The 21,808-nt window shown below is 41.9% G+C and overlaps 2 protein-coding genes across 2 annotated transcripts in view; one reads left to right on the top strand and one right to left on the bottom strand.

The window, feature by feature from the left end:
* Positions 1-277: 277 nt before the first annotated feature.
* Positions 278-4,468, bottom strand: pofut1 (protein O-fucosyltransferase 1). Its single transcript, XM_085781046.1, has 7 exons — positions 4,315-4,468; positions 3,733-3,854; positions 2,856-3,038; positions 2,447-2,559; positions 2,096-2,288; positions 1,523-1,765; positions 278-1,358 (listed from the first exon to the last, which is right to left on the bottom strand). The coding sequence occupies exons 1-7, from the start codon at positions 4,451-4,453 to the stop codon at positions 1,164-1,166; spliced, it is 1,188 nt and encodes a 395-aa protein (XP_085637172.1). The 5' UTR covers positions 4,454-4,468; the 3' UTR covers positions 278-1,163.
* A 10,064-nt stretch (positions 4,469-14,532) lies between these two features.
* The window catches only part of plagl2 (pleiomorphic adenoma gene-like 2), a 44,837-nt gene continuing 37,561 nt past the window's right edge, over positions 14,533-21,808 (top strand). Inside the window, exon 1 of the mRNA XM_085781056.1 lies at positions 14,533-14,761. The gene's annotated coding sequence lies outside the window, so the exon portion shown is untranslated. The remainder of the gene's footprint in view (positions 14,762-21,808) is intronic.

Here is a 21,808-nt window from a genome sequence, read left to right on the forward strand (position 1 = left end):
ACATCCCCCAAATGAGCAAATGTGAACACACGATATGGCGTACAAATATTGTGTTTATGAAACAAAGCAGTAAGTACGATAAGGTTATAAATATACGACATTAACTTATTTAACTGTGTTTTCAAACCCTCACACGTGCGTCCAGAGGAATAGATTTTCAAGTATTCTGACATATCTGGCAACCAAGCTTTTCCAACATAGCTTAGTATATCAGCTGATTCAACTGTACTCACAGCTAAGCTTCCAGTAAAAGAGGGGAACAGACTGAGACTGTGGGTTCTTTGAAAACTAGTGTGCATACTTTATTGGTGAAAATTACTGTAGAAAATGTGACCTCGACATCGTCTCCTTCACATGAATACCTTGCGACACATCCCCAGTTCCATTTAATCAATTCAACCAGTGCAAATAAACCTCAAAACATTTGTTCCCATTCAACAACCATGTTCAAGCAGCATTCAGACATTTCATCAGTTTTTTGGTCCTGGTAAAGTGAGAGGTGGAAAGACTTGTCTCCCTTTTCCCTCCCTATAATTAGTATGTACAGGAGGATCAGTTACTGTGCTCTCCTTGGAATGGAGGGCAGAGCGGAAAGGAAAGAGTGAGCTGCAAAGAGATGGAGGGGACGGGAAGGTGGTAAAAAAGAGAAGAGGAAGAGGGCAAAAGAGAGAGGGATGACTGCTGACGCTGCAATCAGTCTTTCCCAGGGTTCACTGAGGTCATCAGAGGTCCTGTTAGCATGTCGGGATTGCAAAACATGATTGCAGCAAAAGAATACAGCTGTAGCTAAAGGAAACGTTGGGGAAACCGTGTGTTTCCCTGATGGAGAGGAAAGCTGGCTTTACTGTAGTGAACAACAGCAGGTAGAAGCCAAATCTTGAGGAGGAACATACAAATACTGAATTCTCGAGCAGGGAACAGACACAAAATAGTTTTTTGGTAGCAGCAGCATGTCAAAACATTTCACAAACTTTAATACGAACCGCAGGCTACATCCTGTTTTTAAAACCCCCAGGTCTCTGCCTTCATGTCTTATTTTGCTTTACCTATTAAGAACCACCCCCAAAAATGTAAATATTCTCTGCTTTTCTCATGGGTTCTAGCCCCCTTACAGCAGTCATCCAGCATTAGCATCCAGAAGGCAACCACATGACACTTGGTACTCAGAGTTCCTCTCTCTGATTTGATTTTCCAGGCTTGTCCATGCCAAAGAAGGAGGACGGAAGGCCACGCACGTCCCGCTCCCTCTTTACGAAGGCGGAAAAGGAGGAGACGCAGTTGCCGATGAAGTGGTCAGCCTGGCCTAAAATGTATAGGTCCACCTGGGCCGAGTCTGGCTGGAGATTGACCACTTTCACCTGTACAGGCGAGAATAAAAAAAGCACCAATTAAGAGCCAGATGGGCAAAACGAATACACCAAACGAGAATATGCAAAAGATGATGTAAAAAGTAAAAGAAACACAAGTCCAATTTGCAATGGAGTTGCTTATGACACATTCAAGAGAGGCTTTATACACCCACCTTGCCTTTGAAGAGCTTTTCAATGTCCCTGCTGTGGGATTCAGAGTCAGTGGCAATGAAGATAGAGCGGGCGGAGGTCTTCTTCACCCACAGCTTCACAGCCCTGCGAATCTCTGCCAGGTCAGGAAGGCACATGGTCATGGTGAGAGGTAGGGCTGTCTGGCGGTTGTAGCCGACACACTGAGGAGAGGCCATGAAGTGAGGCCCTGTATCGCCGTCCTTCAGCATCTTGCATGCATTTTGCTGTCAAAGGTAGATGAAGAGAAACATTTAGATGTGACTAAGTTCTGACAGGGTAAGAACCAATTTTAAAGAATAAAAATCAGGTTATCAATGTCAATAAATCCCATTCAAAGACTAAAAATAACAACAAATCTATTACTATCCTAGTAACAAGTATTGCAGATATATCCAAATCCTGGCACTTGCTAAGACAAAGAGATTAATAACTTTCTAAAAGTTGCTCAACACAAAAATAAGTCACAATAGCTGTGAACAGGTGTGGTATGTGAGTGAGACAATTAAAAATACGTGCCTTAAACCCAAGCTCATATGTCGGGAAACTCAGCTTACCCAGTCGATACCTATCCTCAGGTGAATGCCAACATATGGCCTGGTCAGCAAGTTGCTAATGTGCTCCTCTCCATCTTTCACCATGCTGTCTGACCACACTACATATCGCTGCAGGCCCACATGCTCTTCTACCACTGGGAACTGGGCAGGAGCTCCAGGCAGCGCCAGGACAGGATGCTCCGAGGGGGGGAACCTATTCCAGCACAGGAAGCAGGGAGAGAATCTGCCTTTACACAACTTTAATTCAAACTTAATAGAAAATGGAAACTGGTGTTTGAGGCTTTTCCATATTGAGATGTGGTATTTTAAATGTTTTATCAGCTTTAATAATAGTCCTAAACATGTACTCACTTTTTCATCCACTGAGGTTGGTGGTAGGCACTAAAAGAAATCCCACCGAACAATACTGACTTGTCAAATTCCACCCCGACGTACTCCCAGAATGGACCAAATGGGTTCCCGTCCTGAAAATGAATTGGACCCAATGGTCCATGTCAGTGCAATGAAAGAGTATCACTAGCTTCATAAGTGGTGGTGTATCGGCCTCCAGAGGGCAGCATTTCCCCCTCATGGACGCCATCAAATGATTGTGACTGCAACTGAAAAGAAGTGAAATTACTCTCACTCTCTCCTTCTTTACTTTCACCTTCACTTACTGTTTCAAATCTCTCCAGTGAGAAAATCACAAACAATATGAAACAGTATCATCAGATGATAACTTACTAGCTGGCAGTCATCAACGACTCATCTGGACTCTTACCTTCATAGGGCAGCTTTTCTTGTCTGCACTACGCTGTGCAGCACTCTCAAAGCAGTAGGCATTCCTCTGCCCTAAAGGCCAGTATTTGGGGGCCAGCTTCTCCATGAAGTCCTCCAAACTGACAACTCGGTGGTACGCGGATAAGGCCTCTAACTGGAAGAACTCACTATAGGGAACATGGACCTGAGAAGAATGGATAGGAATGGGATTATCCTCAGGACAGCACTGTCCTTGGAGTTTAAAGTAAATGGGCATGATATTGTAAATGTTGTTATTGTAACAGTCTACCTCTTAATAAAAAGTTTTAAAAAAAACCCCAAAACAAACTACTAGTATCAGCTACACTCGCACATTGCCAGTTGCTTCACTCAGTTTAGGTTCACCCGGGTCTTGGTACTGTCAGAGACGTTCTATATTGTACTGTGCATGCAGGCTCACTAGTGTTATTATTGCTGATAACTTCAATTATTCCAGTAGTTAAAACGGAAGTTAGAGGAAGTCATTTCTGACATCTGGACTGTTTGTATGAATAACAATGTCCAGAGACTTCTCTGACCACCTATGTTTATATATTTCATAATAACATGAATTCATCTGTAGCACAATCTCTCAAATACTATCTGGTGCACTATAGATACACAGCATCAATGAATCATACATGCAATGTAGTACAGACTGCACCATTTCTAGTCTATATCCACACTTTCTATTTCATATTTGAATATTAAGTTTATTGATTATTTATTTTTGTTTTTGACCTGTCCACTTTGTTTCTGTTATTTCCCCCATGAGATTCATCAAAGTTTGCACCTATCCATCTATGTCCTCACATTATAAACAGAGTTGTGTGACAATGGCTCATACCAGATGTACTTACGTTGGTGTAGGGGGGTGTGTGGTGGCGGTACACTATCCAGGGAGGGACTGCCAGTGTTCGGTTCAACATCTTTGCAAAGGCCAGAGATCCCAGGAAGTGGTCTGCCTGGTTCCCAAAGCGACCTGAACGACAGGATAGACCACCTGAGTTTAAAGGTCTCACTTCCCGCTGTTACAGTCTTAATGACAAGAGGAAACTTCAAGAACTGAAAGAAAACGTGGGTTATCACGGTTTGTTATGCGATGCATTATAGGTAGTTAGTTGAATAGCTGTCCTAGTATATTAACAACCGTTGTTTTTCTACCTGTTAAAGTTTGTACTAAGATTAGCCAAGTTAGCTGCTAGCTAGCTACTGTAGCGTCTCCACTAGCTTTGTTGTTACATGTTCCCGCCGTTGGTTTCATTTTAACCTTAACAGTATTTCGAGCTGGAAACTGACTCCCGACAGAGTTTAACACAGGTATGGGTTCATATTTAGGGCACTTGCTATGTGTACACTTTGAACTTATGAATGAGTGAAGTTTTGGGGTCGCTAACTCTGCTGCTACAGATCTACGTCAGGAGCCACAGGAGGAGAGTTACCCATGCAGGGGCAGTACAACACGTAGCCTTTCTCATCCCACTTCAGTTCCTCGGCGAAAGTCCGATAGCTTTGGAATAGCAGTGATGAAAGTATAGTAGTCAGTGTGAGAGCATGAACTGCTTGTTGCTTAACCGCCATTGTGCTTCATTTCATATCCCGGCATGCACCGGCTTCTCGTCAGCTGCTACCCAATGACAAAATCATCATACACGGCGTCGCCGCACGGCCGCCATCTTGCGTCGGTCCGTCGCTCCCTCAGAGCACCTATGCATGTTCTAATCATTCAGTTTTTGACCGATTTGCAAACGGTTTGGTTTATTATGAACGTCAGAAATTAAGTTATGATGCCGCATACTTAAAATTACAAATTATTTTAATTAGGTAGCCTATTTTTCTATGAACGAAACACTAAAGTAGCTTAACGTTATGCAAATACCGTAGCTAAAGTAGGCCTAACAGCTACGGTATACACGGACAAAATTTCACAGAGTTATAAATGTTTTTTTTTATTGCAGATGACTGGATCACCCATCTACTGCGGCCAGAGTCAGACGGAGTGGACCGACGCAATATGGCCGCCTGTGAGTTGCGTTTGCGCGCAGTCCAATCCACGCCCTTGTGCTGCGCCGTCGTCTTCTTCTTCTTCCTCTTCAGGTTTGGAAAAGCATTCACACGCCCGCGTGTACATCCACCTGCTGCATCGGGGGTGCTTTGCCCATATTTTACTCAACAGTATTGGTCTCTCACCAGACAGAAACGCACAGCCTAGTCTAAGTAGAGTGGAGTTATGTGAGGCATTTGGTGGGGACATGCTTTTCTAGTTGTTTCTCATCTGTTGCTGTTGTTACTTGTTTCTGAGAGCAAGGTACGCGTGAGTGTGGACTACTATATAGGTAAACATGAAGCAAACATATAAGAAGTTATGAAATTGATCACCTGCTGTAGGCGTGGCTCAGTCTGATTTTACTGCCCCCCCCCCCCAATAAATTCTTTTTCAGTCTGTAATGGATGCAACCCTGCACCTCAATCAATCACTGACAAATCCGAGAAACTGGAGTGAATCAATAGAAACAGAGCAGGCTGATTTTGCAAGACTGATTTTGAATTTAACTAAATTCATTTTTTTGTGCTGAAATTTGTGATAACACATTTTTCTCTCTCTTTAAAGCATAATACAGGAAGTTTCAAATACCCAGAAAAAAGAAAAAAAAAAAATTTTTTAAGGATGTCTAAACTTTCAGTTACTCTGCTGTAAATAACTCAAAATATGACGAAATTTTTTACAGTTAGGGATGCCAAGGAAACATTGCAGCTAAATCCTGAACCTGCTAGAATAAAACTAATAAAAACAATGAAAAATACTAATTACTACAAAAAATCTTCTACAATCGTAACAGTATGTGAGTATTTTTGTGATTTTTCATGAGGGTGGATGAAATGTGAAAAGCTTGACTCCAAACCGAGACATGAACTGTTGAAAACTCGACACAACTCTTGCAGAATGAGGATCTGAGAGCACACGTCAGTTTTTACTGACATAAAGTGTTAATCTATTTTCTGCTACCAGACAGAAGAAAAACAACACTTTACTTTTCGTCTTATTAGCATTCCTTACAACTGAGACATCTGAAAGCATTTAATTAAAGCATTGAAAGCCATGTGTCTACTTTAATACTCATTCACTGGACTTGACAGCTCAAAGTGTAGAAAAAAATGTGCCAATGCCACCCCAAACATAGTTGAAGCTCAGGTTACAGGAGGAGCATTCACTTGAAATGTTGAGCTAACTCAGAGACTTTAAAGGTCCCATGTTGTAAAAAAGTAAGATATGCTTGTCCTTTTTGATTATATAAAAGGTAAAAGTTCTATATTCATACTGTTAGAGGGCCACAGATGAAGTCCTGAACAGAACTGAGCCTTAAAATGAGCCGTCAGGACTGTTGTATCATTGTGACATCACAGTCACGTGCCATGCCCTAAGCCCCGCCCATCAGGACCCACCATCCTACCTGGCAGGATTTGATTTCTCTTAGTGTTTTACCTAAAATCTGCTGTATATTCTTTAGTTCACTCGGAACACAGTCAACCAATCAGAAGAGAGACGTTTATCCTCCTCTCTTCTGATTGGCTTGCTTGGCTGTTGTCAATGGAGCAAAGGGGAGGAGCCAAAGAGAGGAGATGTAAAAATACATTAAGATGGTTTTTGGTTCTTAAAACCACAAATATCTTGGATGGATCACCATTTCAAAATAAACTAACACAAAAGTATTGAACGTAGCAACTTTAAAAAACAAATAACAGTCGCCACCAGCACATGGTGCCGACATACTTAAAGTTTAGGAATTGCATTATCTGACTGACAACCAAAGCGGTCACACAAAGTTCACATTGCAAAGAGAAAAAAAAATCAGAGTGTCCCACTTTGCCTCGGATTCCCTGCTGGAAATCAGATGGAGCCAATCAGTGCTACATCCAATGATAAAGACTCTCGGCGTTTCCAGAGCTCTGTCATTATAGTTTCTGCATAAGATGTTCACATGTGCGCTCAACATGCCCAAAGCCAGTGTGCTGGGTAGGCATGGCAACATGTGGCCTGGGTGCGGTCTCAAACCTTTTGTTACTTTTGTTGAAATGTGCAGAGTCTCTGCCAGCCTGCCCTGTTTGACTGAATCTGCTGATAATTGCTTAAATATGTTGCATTAAAGGGTTCATTATCTGCTGTTGAGAGGCTGAAGTGACACCGCTGATATGATCTGTATGCACGAGATAACTGCATGTGTGCAAATCAATCGTGGTAACAGGTTATTAGGATCTAACAAACACCATAAAGACATTTTATTCATGCAGCCTAACACCAACCCAAAAATACACGTCTTCTTTTTTTTTCTTTTCCAAATTCTTTACAATGAAGAGTTTTGAAAAGTTTTCTGGTCGGGCCTTTGCTTTGAAAGATACTTAATCCCTCCACATCCTCCAGCTCAGCCAACCCAGTCCAACGTATTCTCTCTTTGTGATCACTCTCGTTTTTCTTTTCTCTGATGCTCGACAGCTGGCTGTTCTTTCCCTCTTTTCCTGTGTCGTTCTCTGTGTCTGCTCCTCCCCCATCCCTTGAACACACACTGTTTTTCATTGTTAGAGATGACAGCAATGATAACAATGCAAAGAACCACAACTCACAGCCAGAGCATGAGAGAGAGAGAGCGAGAGAGAGAGCGAAAGAGAGAGAGAGAGAGACTTCCCTCAGGTGAATAACTGATATTCATCACAACAACAACAGCAGCACACCTCACTCTTATTAAATGTTTTTATCAGATATGTACTGAGTCTGACCTGGTATTCATAAATCATTGTGTATGGTTACCATACAGACTGTGGTTGCACATCTTGTTTTTTTTTTTATGTATCTCTGACTCACTGCCCTGTGTTCTCGCAATTTCAATTCCCCATTTGAATCTATAAGTTCCTCTGAAATGTAACGCTTCACGTTGCATTTCATACAAACATGTAAAGATGCATGACACCCCCCACCCCCCCCTGTCTATGTCTTCACTTTTCCGCCTGTCTCTTACTCAGTGCAACAGGCCTACAGCTCTCTGCCAGTGGCCTTTTTAGAGGAGGGAAATGAGGTAGTCAGCCTCAAACAACCCACCTCCTGTTGACCTTTCTGCGTTGTTACTGACAACCTGGCTTTCAGTTCAGCTGGAGGCTGTGACTGTAGCAAGTGTGGTGTGATTTCCCAATTTTTTAGAAGGCAAAAACCAAATACATAAACATCTTGGTTAATGTTAAATATTCTCAATCTACAGCTTTTCTACCAAAAAGACAGAAAAAAAACATCACAACACAAATCTTAAGTTGAAAAAAACCAAACTAACAATGAAAAGTTGTAGACAATTTATTAAAAAACATCCCAAAACTAACCAAACTCTGTTCAGAAAAAAAATTCACTTTAAGGTTTCCCAGGAGTTGTTTGTGTGATTTGGATATTTCCATCTAACAAAAAGTGAATAAAAAACAAACAACAAAATTAACTTTGCTTGTGAAGTTATTTATTTGCATTTGAGTTTTTCCAAAAAGCTAGCCAAAACTCTGTTAACAAAATACCTGTTTTTTGTTTTAGTTTGTCTCTGCAGTGACTTGCTGAAGATTACATCTGCTATTGGAAATGGAAAATTTAGCCTATTTGGATCTAGAAGTTTAAAAAACGAACTAAAATGCCTTCTTTTTTATTTTTTATTTTTCTCTCACCTTTATGATCTAGTACGTGAATAAAGAACAAATCCAACATTAAAGCAACATAATTCGTTTTGTCTCCAAAGATTTATGTCGATTTAAATCTGCTAACACAGATGCAAAACTGTCCGTGAGTTGACAAAAACTTTCTTTTTTAGTTTGAGTTTTCTTCACAGTTGCAATCCCCAGCGATACTGGTGTGTTTTTGTGGTGTGCATACAAATTAAATCTACCAAAAAATTGTTTTACAAAGCAACTAAATTCATTTGGGCTTCGTTTAAAAGCAGCAAAACTCTGTTGACAAAATGCGTGTTTGTTTTCAGTTTCACTTTTCTTTTCAGCAAGGATCCTCTGTCTGACAGCACAGTTCCTTCCTGATGCAGCCTTTATATTAAACCAAGAAGCTGCAACTAAAAGGCCACAAAACTAGTTTGGGCAGGGATCATTTATTGAAGTTAAAAAAAAAAAGAACAGAAAAGAAACAATCTATTAACAAAATGTTTGTTTCATTTTTTAAATTTCTACTCAGCTCTAACTTTGACAGTGACCTGGTTGGAAATTGAATTTGACACAAAACTAAGACACACATTTTCAGCCTTAAACATTTATTTAAATTTAGTCATACCGAGAAAACTGGCAGAACCGTAACTGACAAACGGAAATGGGAAATTCAAAATAAATGTTTTTATTTCTCGTTTTCATGTCCCTCTTTTTCAAAACATGCTTTCATGATTCATAAAAACTGTCAATAACATAAAAGACAAAACAAATGTAAAAACCTTATTATGAACATTTGGTTTTAGTTAAATTCGGAAGTTTTCAGAAAAAAACTAGGCCTATACAAAACTAACTAAACTATGTTTACAAAATAGCTGTTTTAATGTTTAGTCCCCACCTGTCTGCAGTGGGCCTTAGTGATGTGATTAAACAAAATGTAACATGAAGTTAAACTGATATGAGTTGTTATGAAAACCAGCTAAAACAATACAAAACTATTACTAATACTGCTGCTTTCGAAAACTAAAAAAAATGAATGCAAGTAAAGAAACTTGGGCTGTAAAGGTTTAATTAGATTTAGTGTAACTGTATCAAATGAACAAAAGTTTGTTGAGGGGGGAAAAAGGAGCCTCTTTTGTGTTTGGCCTGACCTCTCAGCTCAGATCATGTGTGTGAATAAACTTAAACATATTTTGGCTAGAAAAACTCCTCTACTTCAGCTTTTATTTGTCAGGATCCACTTTCAGCCTTAACATGAATAAACACACAGCAAACATACAAAAAAGCAACTCATTTTTGTTTCTAAAGATTTATTGAGATGAACACTCATTAAGAAGGTTTGCCAAAACTCTGCTGACAGATGTGTATTTCTACAGGGTCCTGCCTTAGTGACTACTGTATAAATAACCAATTTTATTTGTTTCATGTTAAGAAAATGAACCCGAACCCTTCATCATTATTTTTAGGTCTCTCTCAGCTCAGATCTCCTTTGGCCTTGGTGACGTGGACAGTGGATGTGGACAGGACACTCCACCCATCCACCTTATCAACCTGCTGCAGGCCAGCGCTGCGGGCCGCCTGCGACCCGATACCCCCCCATCTCGTGGCAGAGGAGCCGGACCCAGCTGAGATAGACTTCCCCACCTCTTTCGCTGCATGTGCCCGAAGTTATCACGCAGCAGATGCTCAACCGGTTACGTAACGCACACAGGATGTGATCGTGGTGCTATCTCTGAGTGCAGCACCGTCATCTTTGAACAGGTATTACAGGCTGTTGTGTAACAGTTTGTCAATAATAACCCCAAAATATATCCTCACCCCCTCTCAGCCTGTGAACCGAACAGAATGAATTTAGTCTCAACCAGCCTCATTAAAATACACTTTAGACCTAAAGACCTATTTTTACACTGCTGTAATTAAGGAAAAGCCGACAGCCAAAAAAAACTGAGTGAGAAAATAATGTCATGTCCACAACACACGCCTCAGTGCTGTGTGTATGTGTGTGTCTCTCTCCTCTCCTCTCCAGACCCCCCCCCCCCTCCATCCTTTCTAAGCTGTTTATCGCCCATCTCCACTAATGTAAACCGCCCATCTGTTTTAAACAAAACACATAAAAAGACACACATAGTCATTTCCCACCACGCCAGAGCCTGAAAGAAAGGATTGCTGGGTATTTCTGGTGGCAAGGAAATCCACTCCAGATGTGAACAAATTGTCCCTCTTACTAATTGCCATTGTGTTTCGCCGATGCTGATTTTGGATCTCTTGTAGGTTTTGTGTGGATGGGGCCGAGAGCGCTTGCCAGAATTTAATAATTGCATGTGTGTGTATACGGAGGTTCGGGTGTGTGTGATGTGATTATGAGGCTGGCGGTGTTCGGAGAAGAGCTGCGGAGGGCGTTAAGGGGATAGGGAGGTAAATTTGGGATGACACCAGAGGAATAAGTCGGGAGATGTGACTACTGTTATACCCAGCAGGCATAAACACACACAGATGTTTCTGCTCAATGCGCTGATGAAGGCTTTATTTAAGGGAGCCCATTTGCTTTTTCTTCTGTCCTGTCATCATAACTTCTGAAAAGCCTGGCGTCCTCGTCCCCCTTACAGTGCATCTAATCAGGACTGATTAGGTGTGTGGTAGCCAGAGACATGCAGGGGAGTGGTCGCCAGGCGGGTTTTTATGGCACGTGAGAGACGGTCTGGAGAAAGGCAGGCAGAGGAGGGAGGGGGGTATCGGGGTGGGGATGGGGGGGGGTATGGGGTATAGGAGGGGGTAAATCAGAGTCAGTCCGAGCCGCGGCACGACGTGGCGTTTCATAAGACAGTTAAAAATCACTCCACAGCCTCGAAATAACAGACCACCATGCAGACTGCAATCAACCTGACTGTGGTCGCACCAACCACACTCCCATCCAAATAAACAAACAGTGGCATAATGAAGGAAGTCTCTCCCTCTTCGTGCTGGGAAATGGCATCACCTCATCCATCTTCAACATCCCCTGCTTCCTCGCTCGTCTGCTCTGTGGTCCACGTCTCATCTTTAACACGAGGAGCTGCTGCAGCTGCATCAGACTGAGGATCTCCCTGTAAAACTTTGCTCCTGCATTCTTTACGTGGCGTTAAAGCATCATTGACACTGTAACAACCCAGGCTGCAGACCAAAGCCTCTAACTGACTTAACACAGGTGGATCCTCTTTTATTTGCAGTTATTTCATAAAATTCCTCCTATGCGAGTCACCTCCTCCACCATGTGTCCAGGTTACTGTGAAAAGTACATCAAACAAATGCAAACTATTGTTATCCACTGCATTTCTCAATTAATTCCAGCTCTCATCGTTTTTGTTTTTTATAAAACACTGTGTGACACTTTCAACCTGTTAATTTGCTCACCTCTATGTCAGAGCCACAGGAGTTTAAATATGTTAAATAAAAATAGATTCTTAACAGGGAAGATAACTTACAGTTATAATAAACTGTACATTAAAGAATAACCTTCAGCCTAAAGCTGAAAGAGTTGCATCAAATTCATCACATTTGAGTTTGTTCATGTAATTTATATTAAGTCTCATATCTGGATGTAAATGATTTAAATGTGCTGCATTATTTTAATATTTCCACTTCATAATTTAGTTTGAAGTTTTGATATGTTATTTTTTTCAAAATGTTATTTAATCTTTAATTGTTTTAATGATACATGATAAACCTTAAGAATGTGCCTTTAAGATTCACTATACTATTTGCAAATCTGTGATTTCATACAGAGGTTTCACTTCTTTTAAAGATCTATGTATTTGAGAAAGAAAAACCTGCTTAGAGCTTTTATATAAGTTAAATGTACAATGTTAAATGTTTTATATATGTATGTGTGTGTGAATATATATATAATTTTTCACTCAGGATGCTTTAAAAAAAAAAAAAGAATGACATTTTATCTGTGTCCCAACATGGATCTGCTGTGATTTTGATTTCATGCACCTTTAATTCCCCAGAGCCGCAGCTCTTGCAGGGTGTCAGCAGCAGGATGACAGCCGCTCCTCCTCACATTAACTAATTCACATAATTCATTCACAGCTCCGACCTCTGGAGGATCAGAGGAGTCCAGTCTGGAGCTGCGGACTGAAGCTGCAGCCTCTCATCATGTCCTCACATCACAACGTCCATCCTCCTCTGCAGCTGCAGCTCCTCTGAGGGGAAAACATCTCCACACCATGTTGCAGCTACAGGTAGGCCTGCTGTGGCTCTGTAGGCAGCCCCCCCTCCAACACACACGCATACCCTCCGCCCCCCCTCCCTCCTCTGAACAACAGGCATTTTCTACCCCGCTCCTCTGTATTGAACACGCCAAAAGGCTTTTGGTGCATTCAAGTTCAGTCGGAAATGTGGCCACTATGAGAGCGCGATTAATTACCAAATACAAATTATGAATACATGGGCCTTTGAGTAAAGTTGTACAGTTTTGATTATTTTGTGGATAAGCAGAAGCTCATACAGGGTAATAGCCTACAGTTTTTTTTGTTTAAACTTTATCAAATCATCAGCACTGACACAACTAACAAAAAGTAGCCATCATATAGCCTAATCATGTAGCCATGGGTAATTCATTTTATATTATTTTCACTATAAAGATGTATTTTTTATGAGTGTTTATTAAAGTGTTATCTCCATCATGTGCGGATAAATACACAGACAAAAAAAGTTTATTTTTTATTTATTTTTTTAATGTTAAATATGAGCCGACGGGTTGCACTTGAAGGCAGCATTATTGAAGACTCTTGCTCCCCCACCCCCCATACTCACTCTGCACAAACACATTCACCCTGCGGGCTTGGTGGGGCTGTTGGGAGCCTGTGTAGGGGCTGGGAAGAGGTGCTGGGGGGTGAGGAGGGGAGTGGAGGGGAGGGGAGGGGAGAGGGGTGGTTAGGGTGATGAGGAAACGAGTTGATGTGCCCTGGAAGTAATTCTTCCACCCCCCACGGGGAGGAAAAAAACCAAAAACAAGGTGGGAGTAAAGGGACCACCACCACCACCTTTTACACGTGGGGACCGGCGTCGCCCATCCACTTTCCTGCTGATGGATTCAAAGTCCGACTCGTTTTATTCCCGTGTGTTGACACTAAGAAATAAATATATAAATGAATGGCATGAAATTACAGAAGTCACGATTCAATCATTATGTTGTCTGATTATTATTTTAAAGAAGTTTATCATATTTTTTGTTCATTTTGCTTCCATGAAAATAACTTTATGATTAATGGAAACATGTCTTAAATAATCTTAAATAAATGAGAAATCTGAATATTTAGCTAATTATAGTGATGAGGGATGTAAGTGTGTAAAGATGACGTGATTCATTACTGGTGTTTTTTTTTTCCCATTGTTGGATTCAAAATGAGTGAAGTTAAAGTAGTTAAAACACTATAATATTTTTTCCCCCTACATAGCCTGTTTGCTTCATATTGCCGGAATGGGCGATATGAATTAATTATCTCTCATTTCCTATTCGGTTTTATAAGGTGACAAACCAAACAAATAAATATGATCCAATTTTATCATTATTACGTATTTTTTAATGTTTTTCTTACATTAAACTAATGAAATAACCCCCCAAAAATCATCAATAACATTGAAAATATTAAAAAATATTAAACACAACTGCAGGTTACATATAGCCTACCGTATTATAATGTAGACTAATATATTGTGAGTTCATATCCTCTGTCATGTATCAAGCTTTGGCTCCGTTAGAGGCAAATTTATCATATTTGTTTTTACAATATCTTTTTAAATGGCCGAAAAATGTTTATCGATGAGTTGAAAATAGCTGCAGGTGTATGAGCAGAATCTACTGCTGGGGGGGGGGGACTGGGAGAACTGGGTGCAGGCTGCTGAAAAACCAGTAGGCTGCTGCTGTCCCTGCTTGAAAAAAAAAAAAAAAAAAAAAAGTTTGTGAAAGTGGCCTGACGTCACACTCCCACAATGCTTACCGCCCCATAACTCCGCTGCAGCCTGAGGAGAGCCAGACACACTCTCAGGCCCCGAATATAGAAAAAAATATTGAAAAAAATCGGAAAAAATAATAAAAGGACAGATCGAGCGGAGAAAGCAGCGGGGAGCGACGGCGTGGGTTCTCCCACGGCGAGTTTCTGGTCCAGTCCGGGATGGAAGGTTACCGGGGCTCCATGTGAAATTGACTAATGCGGTGCTGGAAACTTTTAGGTGGGTTAACTGCTCGTTTTTTTTCTCTCTCTCTCTCTCCTGCAAGAGCTCATAATGTGGCTGCACGTCCTGATGTGTGCATGTGTGTCCTTTAAACTACTTTTAAACAACTTTACAGCAACTCTCGGCTCGCGCTCACTGACAGATCGATGTGCGCGACACTTGAATTGTTGTGAATGTGTCGTTACCGTCGCGCGATCGGGACTTTTTTTTTTGCGTTCGTTTTTTTTCTTCTCTTTTTTTTTGCCCATTTTCTGCGGCAGCGTGGAGCGACCCGGGTATTTAATTTTTAATTACGCGGTCGCCCTCCTCGGATCCTCGAGGCTGTTTTTTCTGCGGTAAATAATGTTGCAAACGCGGATGAGTGAGGCTGCGAACCGCGGCGCACTCCGTCCAGCGGCCCAGCGCTGTTGACGTTTGATGTTCTTTGCAAGTTTTCGGCCGATGCGGTGAGTTTTCAGCAATTTCCGAAATATTTATCAAGTGTGGCATGAAGCTGCAAGAGGAGAGTAGCCTAGGAGAGGAGGGGGAGAAAGGGAGAAGAGGGGGGTGGGGGGGAGCAGAGGGAGCAGAGGGGTCGTCCCACGGTGTGTGTTTGTTTGCGGGAGGAGAAAACTCCGGTGAAAGTTGCTGTAATGTGGAGGCTGTTTTCTGTTTGTGCATCACACACGGTTTCCTTATTGAAATGATGAGGTTTTTTTTCGGGGGGAATGGGAGGGGGGAGGCAGGAGGGGAAGGGGTTTGATATCCAGGCGACCGTGAAGCCGTCGCTGTTGGCTCCATGTGTGTTGTTTGGCCTCTTCACTGAGTTATCTACAAGGCTTATGTCATGTTGGTCGCTGATCGGATGTTGTGTGTCTGCATAAAAGAGGGATAGAGTGTGTGTGTGTAAGAGAAAGAGAGAGAAAGTGTGTGTGTGTGTGTGTGTGTGTGTCCTTTTCTTTGGAAGCGGGCAAATAACAACCAAGACCCCCACCAACAGAAGAAGGAGAAGGAGGAGGAGGAGGAGGAGGAGGGGTAGTGGTGGTGGTGGTGGTGGTGGTTGGGGTCAGAATGTGGGGGTTCAGTTTATGCACTTGTTATTGATAGCTGACTTGGCTGAAGGTTTCCACTCTTCACACATTTGTTCTCAATCAGGTTTGTGGAGAAGGAGCGAAAACAAAAACAGTGGGGCTGACTGACTAACACCGTGCAGCAGAGGAGCTGTTCACCCCGACACTGCTCCTCTGTGCTCCCAACACAAAGTTCATTACTGTAAAAAAAAAAAACTGCAGTAACGACACACGGAGTACTAATTTACTACAGGGTGGCTGTGCTTTGTGTTCCTGTCGAACGTGGAGGCTGCTCTCTCACAACAGCAGCTTGTGATATTTAGATGTTTTTATTACAGCGGCTGTGACCTATAAGCTACTAGACTGACATCCTGTGCTCTGTAGGAGTTTACATCCATCGCTAAAACAGAGAGTTCACCAAGGCTGGAGGAGCTTTTACTTTTACCTTACTATCAGTTCTCCTCTGCGTTACTGTAATCCTCGTCTCGTGGTCTTTGAACCAAAGTTGACAACTTCAGATCATTAGTTTTGGTCCAATCCAAAACACACAAACTCACAGTGTCAAACAAGTTCTCAAACCTGACAAGTTGACTTTTTATTCCCAAAGATACATCAGCTGGTTTATTTCTTTGTTGATTACCTCATCGATCAATCAAATCAACTGTTTCAGCTCTAACTAGCTGTAAGAGTTTTATAGGTTCCATATCGAAAGCAACTGGACTTAGTTATTGTAACAGTTAGTTACAATAACTAAGTCCAGTTGCTTTCGATTTAACCTCCTTTGAAATACTATGACCTGCATGGGCAAATGAGAATATGCACTGGCTTATAGGTTCCATACCTTTCTGTAATAGTGAATTTATCATTAGCATTACTGTTATTTCTCTGATAGATAGATAGATAGATAGATAGATAGATAGATAGATAGATAGATAGATAGATAGATACTTTATTTGATTTATCTCCGTAGGAAAATTGTTGTATCCAGCAGCTCATACATATGAGGTCATTTTAAGAGATATTAGGTAAGATGTTCTGTAATTAAACAGATATTTGTGTAGAGAAGGAGGTTAATAATCATAAAAGCTAATGAAGAACTAACTAATGACATATCTGAGTACTGACAGGTCTAAATAACCTTAAACATTCCCCAATACCTGCAAAAGATCAGTGATCAGGCTGCAGATGTGTACGTCCAGTTGAAGTGGGAGTTTTCACCCCTGCACATTTTCTGCCGCAGCATTTTCTCATACGAGCGCGCTCCATCCAGGCCTCCAGCTACATAATAAGGAAATGGAAGTGAGTTTGTCACGAGACAATGCCTTTGTTGCTGCCAGTCGAAGTGCAAGTGGAGACCCATGTGTTGATGTTTGCCACCCGCTCGCTACAACAGCGCTGTTGGCGACGCAGTTTGCGGCTTTAGGCCTCAGAAGACTTGATTTCTTCCAGAGAGTTTTCTCACTTGTTATTGCAGTGCACCTGTTTTCAGACGCAGCAACAGATGTGACGCAGTCGGTTGGAAGTGGCACCGATAGTTTTTTAAAGATCAGAGGAGGGATTTCTGAAAATAAAATATCAGTGAAGAAAAATTAAAGGAGTCGGGATTTAGCTCACAACCTTGTTTATGCTACATAGTAAAAAAATCAGAAAGAGTCCCTCCCACTTTTAGTATCCCCCCCTTTTTTTCTCCTCTAAGTCATAAAGTCCTGATGATTCGTGTTATTCTGGTGCTTGAGCATTCTTAGCTGCTCTGCTCTCCAGAATATTTTTTGCGCCAGCGTCCTTGCGCCAGCTTCTTCTCATTAACTTCCATGCATTTCCTTACATTACTTCCATGCCCCTGTGGTTGGAGGCAGCACGTTTCATGTTTGCCTTTGTGATTGAGTGAATGTGTCTGCCTGTGAGAGCTCGCACACATGCCTGTTTCTGAGACGGTGGATGTGTGTGTGTGTGTGTGTGTGTGTGTGTGTGTGTGCGTGCATGTGTGTTTTCGAGGCTAGAAAGAGAGTATAGGGAGAGAGAGAGAGAGAGAGAGTTGTTTTTGAGCTGGAGGGAGGTCTTCTCCACTGAAAATCCCCCACAATTCCTTGCACCTCTGCGGGCAGCGGCAGCGGTGGTGGTAGTGGCAGCAGAGACGGTGGCGGCGGCAGCAACAGCAGGCTGATTTCCATGAGAAAAGAGCATCAGTTGGGTTAATGGGAGGGACAGCCCCTCTGAGGGGACAAATGGTAGTTAATAACCAGGGAAGAATCGGAAAAGCTCTGATCCCTTTCTTTGTACTTCTTCACCTTCTAGAGGCAGGGATGGAGTGGGGTGGGTGGGGGTGCAGAGGAGATGAGTGAGGGAACAAGGGACATTGGGTTCATGCTAGAATGGATGTTGTTCACTAAAGGGCTGCAAGAAGATTGTACTATTTGTTATTTTCTCAAGACGGCAGGAGGAAAAAAAAAGAAAGAAAGAAAAAGAAAAACGGGCAAGCCGAGAGCCTGAGAACCTGAATGAAAAAAAAAAAGGGGGGGGGTGATGCTGAAATTGTGAGCTTTACGTGCGTGTGCATATGCGGAAGGGTTGCAGTTTGTGTATTTGAACTCTTTGTGTACTCACATGGACACTGGAGTGTTTACATGTATGTGTGTGTCCAGTGTCATGGGACAAGAGCGAGGGGAAGGATTTATTTATTTATTTGCGATATGTGAGGTTTCACACACAGTGGCTGCCGGTCATTCAGGTCACTGAGAGGAGGATGGAGTGATGGATGGGAGGAGAGATGCAGGAGATACAGGCTACTGTAGAAGAGTGGGAGTCAGGATTATAGCAACAGCTGGAAGAAATTTCAGCATCTCACATTCATTGAAAATGAGCATCACCTAAGAAGTGATGTGTCTGAATGCTCAGTCAGGTTCATTGTCTATCTCCTGTTTCAACTTTATTTCATATTTTGTAGGGATTTACTATTGTTAATATAGCAGTTTCAGGGTTTATTTCATTATGGCAAGTTGTTGCATAGCTGCTTGTTTGATATTTAAGAATGTGTATATTTCAAAAAGGAGAATATCAACAAAATCTAAAAGGATTTTGATATCGGCGCTGAACCTAAGGTATTGAATATAGGCGAAATAAATTCATGTTATATTTCAAGCTACAGATCTGCAACTTGTTTTGCTTGAGATATTAAAACAGTAATATCTGAAAAACACGTCAGTTCAGTTCACACAGGGAATCTGTCACCACTGACTTACATGATCTGAACAGTTGCTGACGGTGACTCATATATGTTAGGCTAATGTCAGCAAACCTCATATAGGCCTAGATGTTGTCATGTAACTGACATTACAGTCGGTTAGCCCACAGTGCTTTTGGAGGCTAGCCTACTTTGTTTAGATTGAACTCTGTCCCAATATGGACAAACCAAAAGTTGAAATTGATTTATATTAGGCCTACATCTGCTGGTTTATTAATTCATCTTATAGTGTTTGTTACACCACGTTTTATCATCGTACCAACATTGAGATTTGTTGCGGTGGTCAGGTAGGCCTATGGTCTGCTACCATGCAGGCTAAATGCTAACTAATGTGGTCCTGAAGAAAGTCCTGGTTGACTGGTTGTTGTCAGCTTAAGCTGCTATCGACTAGTCGTCACACACTTATGATTTAGGTTTAATATGCGAAATATATGTTGTTGTTTTCAGGAAACGGTGTGAGTCCAGGGCTGAGGCAGAAGGTTCAAAAATGGCATTGCTAACATTGCGCAACAGTGAAATGCAAAACTCAATTATTTAGCCGTTCCTATACATTTTACAAGCATGGCGGTCAAAGCTGTGGTGATTCAAGGTGTTGGAACAAGTAGCAGGGAGAATGTTAGCTAAATGGCTAACGTTAGACTGTGTGCATGTTTCGTATCAACCATGTTGGAGGTAGATGAATGAGAAGTTAAAGGGAATGTCCCTTTTTCTCATAATGCTCCCACACTTTAGATTTCCTGCCTGACACATAGACGCTTTAACTACTGTAGCACACTGTCCTGTGTTTACAAGTTGTTCGATATTTCAGGTAGTGTGTCCCTTCAGAGCCGCCGTACAAGAAGGAATTGTTGTGTTTTGCCTTTTTTTTTAAATTAAAGTTGTTGCTGCGTTCACAGCCCTGTGTCTCTAAGTCCTGTTTATTTTTTCATTACTAAATATGCCCAGTCAGTTGAACCCAAGACGCCTGGTTACATCTCTGTCTCATAACCACAGGGACTGAGCGTGTAAATGATGAATGTCTGTGACTGAGTAACTGAGTCTCGCCACTTCCTGTGGAGTTTGATTTTCTTCCCCCGTGACCAACCGACCAATCAAAACATGGCCGACTGAGACTCTTCTCATCAACTAGCTACGTTCTGGTCGCCTGTTTTGGGGGCAGCCATAGTTTAGTTACCGAATGAGTCGCTGAGTTTATGACTGAGTGTGAAAGCTCATTCATGAGCATTGAAGGTGAGGTTTGACTGAACTCAAGGTCCACTTACAGGTGGAGCTTTTCGTACTGCAAGTCATGGTCTTCATCAGCGCATTGTATATATGGAGTATGGAGGGAATTTGCCGAATTGTTACTTATAGAGGCAAAACGGCTTTTAGTTACATGAAAGTCAGTCCTTGTTCTGATTCATGAGATAAACTTCTAATAATAAACATTTCTCATGTCTCTCATTTACATCAACGTTTTTAAAAAAAAATTATTTCTTTAATTTGAGATAAAATGTGCAGTGTTCACGAAAACATCTGAACCTCCTTTATTGTAAATATACAGCACTCTATACATTTACTACATTCAGTTGGCAACCGTGACAGAGAGAAGAATGATGCTTTGCTGTGTAATAGACTGATTGAAAACAGACATACGAGTGTGTAGCGCAGCACCATGCGCACACACACACACACACACACGCAGATATTTACAAGGCTAATTAAAGTCAAAACGAACCCTCACATTTTCATTTTTATTATTCGTTAATAATACAGACCCACATTCTCGCATTTACCCGCGCTCTGGCTGAGGCTTTTTGGACCCGCGCACATTCTGACGGGTCCTGCAGTATGCTGGTCAGAAATAGTAAGAGGATGCTAGATGCTTGAACCACATACTGCCACTTTTCCTTGTGGATCTTTTTCTAGGAAGAGCGGGGCAGCTGTGGCTTTTCAGAACCTAGATCCATCCATCAACCAGCACCCATGGTTTACACCACACAACATACACACATACACACACACACACACCCTCTTTCCTCTCCCTCTTTTCCCTTCCCTCCTCCCTCCTTTCTCCATTTCCATGTATCTTCATTTCTTGCCGTCCCGTCTTTTCTTTCTCTCTCTCGCGCACTCGCTCTATTCATCCATCCCCTCTCTGTTTTGCCCTTCGTCCATCGTTCTCTCCCAGACTGAGTTTACAGCCCCCAGGCCACTTCCGCCAGGCTGTCTGCTACAGATTTATTAATAGGCTTTTCTCTCTCTGCAGTAAACACAGCGTTGGTTTAGGGAGCTGTCTCTCAGACACTGATAGACTTGTACTTAACCTTAGGCACTGACTGACTTGCGAATAGAGGACAGTCTGTTGGTTTCAAAGATGATCTGCTGCAGATTGAGTCCAAGAGGGGCGGCTGGAAATAAACACAAGCTGGAAACAGACTTGACTTGCAGTAAAAAAAAAAGAGCCAAATACATTTGCGAACTTTGAGATTATTCAACAGCAGTTTTAAGGTGGAGTTTGGCGAGGCCAGGGGACAGGGTGCAGGCGGAAGCAATGTCATGTCACAGAGGTCATTTGGTGGATTTTATTACATGTGTTGAAGACATGCGGTGTGTGTGCACCTCAGCCGGTGCTCCACTGTGACACACAACACAAAAAGTCTCACTGCAAAACATGTGGATGTTTGATGATCTCACAGTTTTCCCTGTTGTCCTGAATTTGTAGATGTTGAATGTTTAAAAAAAAAAAATTCTGAGCAAGAGTTATGGTCTGTG

Source organism: Trachurus japonicus, chromosome 7 (genome assembly GCF_045865225.1).
Source record: "Trachurus japonicus isolate A0001 chromosome 7, Traja_1.0".
Classification (NCBI taxonomy): Eukaryota; Metazoa; Chordata; class Actinopteri; order Carangiformes; family Carangidae; genus Trachurus; species Trachurus japonicus.

Coding starts and splice junctions, on each gene's coding strand:
- pofut1 (XM_085781046.1), bottom strand. CDS start 4,453: ATGGCGGTTAAGCAACAAGCAGTTCATGCTCTCACACTGACTACTATA. Junction 3,039..3,732: donor ACACACCCCCCTACACCAAC/GTAAGTACATCT, acceptor CATTCTTCTCAG/GTCCATGTTCCCTATAGTGA. Junction 2,560..2,855: donor AGAAAAGCTGCCCTATGAAG/GTAAGAGTCCAG, acceptor ATTCATTTTCAG/GACGGGAACCCATTTGGTCC.